This window comes from Phaseolus vulgaris, chromosome 3 (genome assembly GCF_051622355.1).
Source record: "Phaseolus vulgaris cultivar YP4 chromosome 3, ASM5162235v1, whole genome shotgun sequence".
Lineage (NCBI taxonomy): Eukaryota > Viridiplantae > Streptophyta > Magnoliopsida > Fabales > Fabaceae > Phaseolus > Phaseolus vulgaris.
In genome coordinates this window covers 36,910,710-36,920,840 of record NC_143500.1, presented here as the reverse complement: position 1 = coordinate 36,920,840, position 10,131 = coordinate 36,910,710, and the positions used below count along the sequence as shown (strand labels likewise).

At 33.0% G+C, this 10,131-nt stretch overlaps 1 protein-coding gene across 1 annotated transcript; it reads right to left on the bottom strand.

Moving 5' to 3' along the window:
• Nucleotides 1-402: 402 nt before the first annotated feature.
• On the bottom strand, nt 403-6,044 carry ATR2 (P450 reductase 2). Its single transcript, XM_068607934.2, has 18 exons — nt 5,296-6,044; nt 5,111-5,170; nt 4,945-5,021; nt 4,779-4,836; nt 4,608-4,694; nt 4,479-4,515; nt 3,627-3,696; nt 3,339-3,533; nt 3,164-3,256; nt 2,842-3,067; nt 2,651-2,734; nt 2,405-2,556; nt 2,013-2,109; nt 1,735-1,884; nt 1,564-1,641; nt 1,353-1,475; nt 1,162-1,275; nt 403-849 (listed from the first exon to the last, which is right to left on the bottom strand). Exons 1-18 carry the CDS (start codon nt 5,635-5,637, stop codon nt 769-771), a joined length of 2,124 nt encoding a protein of 707 aa, XP_068464035.1. The 5' UTR covers nt 5,638-6,044; the 3' UTR covers nt 403-768.
• Between the last annotated feature and the right edge of the window lie 4,087 nt (nt 6,045-10,131).

Below are 10,131 nucleotides of genomic sequence, written 5' to 3'. Positions count from 1 at the left end.
TTTAATGAATATAGAAAAATCACTTCCTTAACATTTTAACTTCTTTTATATGATTTATTAGAGTAAATTTTCAATATCAATAAGAAAATTTACTAAAGTAAATATTACATAGTTTTCATTTTTTATTTTATATAAATAAAGTAAGAGAACAAACATTATTCTCCCTAGATTTTCGTCAGAATAAATTAGAATTTATGTTGATGATCTATCTCTTTGATTAATATATCGAATACTTTAATCCCCTTTCATCTGGAACAATTATTACTTATAAAAATAGACACTCAGACAGTGAAATGTCTATATTAATGAACAGATTGGGAAATGCAAACTGTGACAGATCCAATTGCCATTTGTGCTTAAGAGACTATTGCTTTTTGGGATATTTAAATCTAATAATAACACTTGAACAAATTAATTTCTTTACCTCCAAACATTTTCATAGTTCATACGATACAATACAAGGAATCTGTGAACCTTTTTTTCAGGTTCATCATACATTACAATAAAGCTAGAGTAAACACTTGATACACAGTCTACTATAAACACTATATAAATTACAGGAACCAAAAAGAATCCTTTAGAAAATATAATAAAAAAGAATGGTAGGATATGTTGTGGTGGGAACAGGCACCCCCTTAATTTAGAGGGCACTAGTGAAAGCTGGCGCAAATGAGGCCCTTTCAAAAATATCTTCTAGCCACAACTCTATGTTTAAGCACGTTTTATTATTACTTTTGTCACTGCACGGCTTGCATTCAGATATTATCATCACCATACATCGCGCAAATACCTGCCATTTGTTTGTAGACTCTTTACCATGCTCTCAGCCTTGGTACTATCCATAGAACCCTGATATCCAAAAACAGAGGAACTTGATTAAACACAAACTCGGTATCTTATGAAAAAGGAAAATTCTTAGTGTCTACATTCACACAAGACAAAACCCTTGTGTCCTCCCGGAAGAGACAATCTCTACAAAAAGGACATGATGTCTATATGCTCTAGGTAACAAAGATACTTGGTGTTATGTCAACCCCACACAAATCCCAAATAAAAAAATTGACGCTGGTAGAAGCAGCTATTAATATAAGACACCAAATTCACAACCACCAATGCCATCAATTTAAGGCAATTCAAAGCTTGTTATATTAAAAAATATACCTGCTCTTGCAAAATTGTGTGCAGGGCGCGGTGTACATCCCTAGCCATACCCTTCGCATCACCGCACACATATATGTAAGCTCCTTGAGATATCATGCTCCAAATTTCGGAAGCCTGGCACATGAACGTTGATTAAGAGAAGACATACATCTTTGGTTCGTAATTAATTAATTGTACTAGAGAAAAAGTACCTTCTCTAGCATTTCATGTTGCACATATTTCTTGGTGGGTCCCTCTCGGGAGAAGGCAACAATGAGTTCAGAAAGTGCGCCAGAATTAATGAAGTGATTCAACTCGTCTTCATAGATGTAGTCCTTTAATAAAATTATTAAAAAATATTGGTAAGCCGATCTAAATTATATTTAACTCATAAATCTGCAGGATATATATAAGATAACTCACCATTTGACTGTTCCTGCATCCAAAGAATAAAACAGAGGGGCCAAGTTCAGCTCCTCCTTCTTTCAGAGCTAATCTTTCCTGAGGAGCAAATAAAAAACCAACTAAATAATTGGAATAGATAGATGGAAGGAAAAAAGAATTTGGAGATAAAATATCACGTAGACTACATACCTGCAAGAAACCCCTGAAAGGAGCCAATCCAGTGCCAGGACCAATCATGATTATAGGCACTTTATTATCAGCAGGTAGTCTAAAGTTGGACGTCCTAACAAAGATAGGAGCCCAACTGCAGTCCGTGCTTTTCTCCAATGGCACGGAATTCTGGACATCAAACCAAATGGTAAGTTTTGTTTTAAAATGGAGAAATAAACACTTCAGTTTAGTCACTGAAACAAATAGTTTGAAATCTAAATAGTTTAACCGCAATCTATGAAACAAAAAATAAGTACCTTCATCCACGTAGAACACACTCCTTTGTGAATCCTTCCAGTGGGCATTTTATCACGTACTAATGCACAGGTAACATGAATTCTGGTTGGCGCCATCCTGTTAACAATTACAGAAAATAGCCAAACTGTAAGTACAAGAACATTAGTTTCTATGATACTGACTGAGGAAGATGTAAAGAGATCAGAAAAAACTACATTGGCAGTTTTGAGACCAATGGCAACTGCCGCAGACTTAATAATGTCAGGGAAGTTCAGGAATAAAATGGTTGGCAAAGAAAGCAGGACACCACAGACATTGCAAAATTGGTTGCTAAACTTCTTGACAGGACACCTAAGTAACTACATGCCTACACATGTACGACAGTAATGCCAAGCAATGAAAATAAATTTACCTTGGAGATGAGGAGATTGAATAAAATCTTGGCTGCAGACGAGGAGCAACTGCCGCAAAAAAGACACCAATTGGAGGTTTGGCTGATGGAAATTCAGCCATGACCTCAAGGAGACTTCTCTGGGAGGCAATCACCCACTCTGAATATTCATCCTACAAAAGCAGACAAAAGTAATATACAAATGAGAAACAAAAGTAGAAATAGTTACTTTAAATCCCCATGGTATAAAATAATAAAATATTAAACCTTTCCGGCAGGTGAGGCAAGATGCCTTAGACGATCAGCTTCAGATGGATCAGATGCATGAGCAGCTAAGGCAAGCAGGACAGACTGGAAAATATATTCAAAGAATTATTAATTATTACATAAAGTGAATCTCTCGAGAAGATAAATAGACATGATTGAAATTAAGGGTGTATCAAACCCTAAACAAACACCTTTTTGGGTGAACTCAAAACATCTGCATATCGGGTAAGTGCAGTTCTTAGAGTACAAGGCGGGAATGTAGGTGGCAAGGAGCTTCCGCTAAGTGCTTTCCCATCTTCATCATCAGCATGGATAGAGAAATAGGTATCTGGGGACAAACCTATTAACCTTAATGCCTCTTCCACAGTTTCAGACAAATTCTCACAATAAACACCAACATGGTCCCCTGTTTCATATCTGTGAAATAAAACAGGCATAAGAAAATGGAAAATGTAGGAAAAATATATAAACTAGTATATCACGTCAGGTATATTCTCACAAGCAAATACTTACGCAACTCCAGTTCCTGAAATTTCAAATTCCATATGAGTGCAAGATCGATCGGATGCAGGAGTGTGAAGCTCCTTACGCACAGCCACATTCGCCCTGCACATGCATAAGAATTCACGTCAGATTATAGTAAGGCATAACATAACTGATCTGCAACTGAATAACTATCCGAATGTACCTGACTGGATGTTGAGCATCCACAATGGCATGACCATTTACATTATGCCATTTGTTTTCATCAACAGACACTTCCAATGGATCATGAATAACAACCCGGTACTCCAAAACAGCAGCAGTATAAGGAGTAGACACAGTTGTTGTATCATCCTCATCTCTAAGCAGTTGGTCCAATGCTGGCCACAGTTCTTCTTTCCTGCAATAGCATTTATACTTAGGGGAGGAGAAAGAGAGTATAAAAATAGATTCCTGCTCCAATATATTCATTTCAACTAAAATATTTCAATACCATGCAGTAAAGTCATCCTCAATACATTGATCATCATCTCCAAGACCCACTGACAAAAGACGCTTCCCTCCTTCAATAGCAGAGGACAGGTCAGATCATATTCATTGTGAGAAGTAAATCAAAGTTGAAAAGTTAAAGTGAATAACATAAATTTGACAACTACAATACGATTAAGCTAGAAATGCATGAACTTTTCTGTCTAGAGTACTAATTTATATGAATAATGTTAAATGACAACCCAAGCAGAAATCAAATTCATTAAAAAACTACCCACTTATGTTTCAACACTTCATTTAGAGCGTTAATTTAATTACCATTGAATCTGGAGAATCAGTAAAAAGGTTACTTATAACCCAACATAGTTTAATTATTTGCGGAATTCTTATTAAGTGAAGATTTGGGATTGCAATTCCCTCTCATGTGAGGGTCACGTGAAGAGAAAAAAATAGAAAAAATAAAGTGTGTTAGGATTGCAGAGCCCTATAATTTAATTCACCTATTAAGTTTGAATATCTTAAAAAACAATTCACAAGTGAGATCGTCATGTGAGATCCAGATCCAAAGAGTTTAACTATTCACCAAAAAATAAGGCAAGGAATGACATTGTGCAATGTCCATGCATTTACAGTGTTAACTACTAGGAATTTCAACCTTTGGAAAACGATTACACAGAAGTGCAGAATACGAATTGCGGAAAAACGTGTGTATTTATAAGGAAAACTTTTCGTATTATTTAAAACGTCGATCGCCTTCAACAGTGATTGTACAATTTTACCAATCAAATTTAAACCTGCCAATTCCCATGGAAATTCATCGAGTACTGAACGGGATAAAGAGGAATGAAGAGTGTACCTTGCTCAGCAAACAATTCATCCACTACTATAGCCACCTGCGTTAATTCCCACAGCAACCAGCAACTCCGTGGTTAAAATCAAATTGAAACCTTAGAAGGCAAGAAGGGTGTAGGAATTGAGTGCAAACCTTATTAAAATGCTCATACTGCCTGTTTCCGAGGCCAAACACACCATAATGAAGATTCTCAAGCCACCCTTCTCCTTTCTCACCCCCCTAAACACAGTGACACTCAAAGTCAAAACATAATCCCACGATTTCACTCAACAATAATGCCACCGGAGCCAGTATCAAACTCACCTCCGTAAACCATTTATAAAACCTTGCCGCATTATCAGTAGGCTCACCATCACCATATCTACACCAACACCACAACATATTAAATCTCAAACTATACTACACAGAGATAGATGAATAGAAACAACCATAAACAAATAAATTTTAAGAAATGGTGAAAAATACTCACGTGGCCAGAAAGAAAAGAACGTATTTCTCCTTCTTGAGCCTTGCCTCGTACTCTTCGTCATCGGCAGCGTAATCATCCTGCTCAGAAAAATCCCCAACGCGTAAGCTTAAAACACGTGCTAACAAACAAAACGGAAATAGAAGAACAGTAACAGCAATAACGGTACCAAATCGACGACTCTGAACGTGGCTTTCTCGTATCGCGCTTTGGCCTCTTCCGCTATGGCCTGTTGTAACGCGAAATTCAATTTCGAGTGAGGTTCAGAAGAAACAGGGACGATTAATTAATTGATTGATTAATTAATTAATTAATTAATTAACAAGTTTTGGGATGAATAGATAGAAAGATTACCTTGGAGAAGCCTTCGGCGGTGCCGGTCTGAGTGCCGAAGAAGACGGTGACCTTCTTGGTGCCATCGTCGAGCTCAATCTCGGGAAGCTTCTCGACGACGCGCTTGGGAGGCTCGAGAGGCTTGGTCTTGGGGGTGGCAGATCTCCGCCAGACGAAGACGACAACGCAGCCGATGAAGACGGCGATGGAGGTGGTGAGGATCATGACGAACTGGCGGTTCTCGAGAAAGACGGTGGCGGCGGAGGAGTTGGAGGATGAGGTGTTGGAAGGGTCGAGTGTGCCCTTGATCATGGCAGACATGAGATCCAGAGGGGATATCTTCATGGAGCTTGAATCTTCCATTGGGAAGGCAAGGGGAATGAATGCGTTGAGGTAATTGAGCGAATGAAGGAAGAAAGAGTGTGTGGTGAGTCTCTCGTCTCGGAAGTTGGTGCGTTGAATGCAAAGTAGTTGGGAGTTGAGAGAGAGAGAGAGACTCTGAAGAAGGAAAGGCGTGGGTAAGGGGGTTATATTGTTGGGAGGGAAACAACATCAACAACAACGACGCCCACCAACCCAGACCGGTCAAATCCACCTACCACACCTCCCCTTAATCTTAACCCTGGTTAATAATCATAATCCTCTGCTTACTACTTCTATTTTTCTTTTCTCACTATTCCTTTCATAAATTTATATTTAAATACTCTTCACTATTACCAACAATAATTCCCAGCAATTCGTTAATGAATCTAATTACCACTCTCTTCCACAACACTCGATCTACTTTTTCTAATCTAATTATATAATTTATCATACTTACAAAATTTATAATCATAACAATAAATTTATACCCTCCAGTATTTATAACATTCTAATTCTTCTCACAGTTTCCTAGTATAATTCCTCTCTCTTCTCATTATATGTACTTTAGTCTATAAATAATTTATTTAAGATTAGTCCTTTAAAAAAGTAAACAATATTTCTAAGTTCAATACTGTAAATAGAAAAGAGATAATAGTTTTTCTATCCCTTTTAATGAAATTAAAGTAATAGTTAGACCTTTAACTTAAGTTATATATTTTTTTCTATTAATTCTAAATTAAAAAATGTAAGTAGATAGTTGATTTTATAGTTTTTTATTGGTTCTTGATTTTATTTTAAATAATCAAACCAACTTCTATAGTTGCAGCGAAAAAACAAACTTCCATAACTCAATTATAAAAAGAATTACAACATAAAAATGACCTTGTTATATATTTCTTGAACCACTTGCATCCTTGAAAGAGACAATGGTGTTTGAATATTGTACAACTAATATGAGTGACAAAAAAAATCTTGGAATGTTTAACTGAATTGTATTTTCAAAAATTAAACTTGAAATCATATAATGTCAAATTTAACTTAATCTAAAAAGTGACTGATATCTATTTTGATAATAATTATTTTGAAAGTTTGTAATCGGATATAAAATTCGTTTATTTATTTAAAAGTAAATTCTTAAGTATTTTAAGAAAAGTTTGTTTTAAGAACTATTAAAATAAAATATCAAGTAAAGTACTATAACCTAACTACTAATATAAAATTAAGATAAATAATTAATTTAAACAGATATTAGTTGAATACGATCAATGATATTTGCTCGTTCCTAATCCGCGTCAGAAATTTCAAAGTGCGTTTTAAGAATTTTGGTCGTACCTAATACGACCTATATATCACTTCCCTTTTCTGTGATTTGCCTCTTACTGTTTGCTTTTTCTTCTTGTCTATGAGTTTTCATCGTTGAAGAGAGATCAACGTTCAAGATTCCCAACTCATCATTGTCTCACTCTACGGTGGCCTCCACTTTATGATTTTTAAATATTATTTCATTAATAATTAGATTAAATATAAAACATAAAATTCATTTATTTGATCAAATATAATTTTAGTAGCAACATATAGTTATGGCTAATCTTCTCAAATAATGATATAATAAAATTAAACAACGTTAATATATATTTTTAATGTTAACATGCGTTGTAAAAAACACATGGCTCTTAAAAGTGAACTGTATCTTTTCATAATTTTTATATAACTGTATGGAACTCACAAAATATTAAATAATTATCTTTGATTATATATTTTGATAAAAATATCTCAAACTATTATTATATTGTAAAATAATTGCCCACATGTCTTGCGCTTCAGATCTTCCCTTATTATATTCATTACTGCTTGGCTTACAACCTTGCCTACACGTTTTTTGATTTGTTTTACCGGTAACTATATCAACACGTGTACAGCCCCAACTACTTAGTCGACATAATAATGCAGAAAAGTTATGGGAAAATGTTAATATCAATCCCAATAATGTATTCTCTAATGAGAAGAGCATTAAAAGCTTTTTTTTAATATAAAAAAAAGACTGAAAAATATATGATATTTATGAATATGAAAAATTGTCTTATTTATATGATCTATTCGAGTTTATTATACGATATTTTATCAATAAAATAATATTGTAATAAATTTTATACGCAAATCTTTTTCTTGAAATTAAAGAAAACTGAACTCTCTTTAATATTAAAAATTTATATTGGTAAGACTCGTTAAAATATTATTCATTGATAAAAAATTATATAAACTACTTTTTTCTGACAAATTTTAGAAAAAATTATTAACTTCTCGTGTATTAATTATATATAACTGAATTAAATTTTATTGATATTTTAACATTCCTTTTTAAATGTTGTTTTAAAAAAAATGTTATGATGGTGTAATCAAGGTGATATGTTAATTAAAATTAAAGCATTTTAGAAATAGTTAACAAATAAAGTAAAAATAATTCATATTTATTTATATTTGACAGCCACAAAAATTATTGATTTTTTTCTTATAGACGAGAACAAGGTGGTGATGACTTCTAAATATATTTTATTATTCTTGGTTTTCCACTTTATACATACATTTTATATTCTTAGCAATTAGATTTGATTTTTGGCAATATTACACGTGAATGATGTAGTTAACAAGATTGTAATAGATCAACTTTTATTTTGTTAATAGTTGACGTGAAATAATCATGTGAGTTTGCACATGCTTATATAATGTTAATGTCTTAGATTGAAAGTCGTGAATTTTTTTAATATATGTGAATAAAATATTAGAAATGACACACTGGTTATTGATTTTAAATGAATTATATAATGAATTATTTTAGATACTATAATTAAATATAAAAAATGTATTAAATAGACATGTGTCCATCATGTTCATGAGAGGTTGTATTTATCATATAGATACAGATTTTATGAGATTTTCTCAATGATAAAGAAAATGAGTGAGTGGTCCTTTTCTTAAATTATTTTTGCTACATCTACCAATCTCGTGGTAAAATCAAGTGCAAGCAAATAAGCTGTAAATTAAAAAAAATTGTTATGATGGATTATGACCTTAAAATGGTAAATTTTATTTAAAGAGTGGACATTTTTCTTTTATTAGTTGAGATTGAAATGTGATATAGATCTTATAATGTAACTAATTACAATTATTTTGTCTCTAAATGCACATTTTGTTTGTTTCAGTAAAAGAATAGAATGATTGAGGAGTGAGGTGAATCTCATTAAATTGTTGAATTGAAATGTTTTTGGTTGTGTGGGGACATTTTGGACAGTGCTGAATAAATGGCTATGGCGTTCACAAATTTGCTTTAGACATTATTATTTGAGGTATATGTAGGTTTGCATTGTGGCCACAAATTACAAGTAATTTCTGGTCTCTATGTGTGCATACCTCCTCACAAGAAGACAATTAACTGGAGCCATTGCCATCCATGAATTAGAAATGACTCAATCTACTTCTTCTTCTACATTTTTTTTAGCATCAAAATTTCATTCTTATTTACCTCTACACATGTTTTCCAAATTTTACATGTGTCACATTTTTTAACAGTTGGGAGAGTTTATACTCTCTTTTTTTCTCTCCAACGCAATCAATACAAAAGTCTGAGTGTTAAAAATTTAACTGCACACTATTGAATGTATTTGCAACATTACTTTTAGTAAAAAAAATCAGCAAATAAAATATGTGTTTTATATTCAAATTTTTGTAATGTGGTTATCAACGTCAAAGAGACCATCCATGGTATCTTTGGCATAAAGATTGAAGTAGATGTAAAAAAGAAGTTCAATATCATGCCAAAATCACGCCAAGACAAACGTGCAGTGATATGATATGAAATAAATTATTCTTAATATTCATATAATTGTTGCTTACTGAAATAATTTAATTTTAAAAATTATCACGCGTTGTTTAAAATTCTATACATTTAATTTAATTTAAAGAGTAAACATTTCTGTTATTTCTTAAAATTGGAATATATTAAAATGCAATATCTATCTTGATTCAACTACGTACTGTTTTATTTTCATAAACTTTGTTTTTAGTGACCAATATGTACTAAATAGACTTTAAAAATAAGAACAAAATTTATTTTTTAAGGCGTGAGTAATCACTGTGTTGGGTATGAAGCTAGAATCAATTGGATAGGCGGACTAGACACCATGTTTAGTGAATGAGCTTAATCATTGTGTCTCTTTATAATTTATATTTAAAGAGATCATTGCACTTGTAATTGGTGTGCAACCGGATAGAAATAAAACTTAATAGTTGTCCGTATGGATGTAGGTTGTAGTTGGCGAGCGAATCACATTAAATCTTGTGTTGTTTATTTTCTGCAGTTGATTCGTGATTATGTGTTGCTTCCGCGTGCGTTTTTTTTCCATCACACTGTTTGTAAAGACTTATCCGCGGTGTATTTCGCAAGTCCTCCAAGATATAACAGGAAGGTTTTCAAAAATTTCGAATGATCAAAATTAG

Coding starts and splice junctions, on each gene's coding strand:
- ATR2 (XM_068607934.2), bottom strand. CDS start 5,637: ATGGAAGATTCAAGCTCCATGAAGATATCCCCTCTGGATCTCATGTCT. Junction 4,837..4,944: donor GTTCTTTTCTTTCTGGCCAC/GTGAGTATTTTT, acceptor GTGTTGGTGTAG/ATATGGTGATGGTGAGCCTA. Junction 2,110..2,404: donor TCAATCTCCTCATCTCCAAG/GTAAATTTATTT, acceptor AATTGTTAACAG/GATGGCGCCAACCAGAATTC.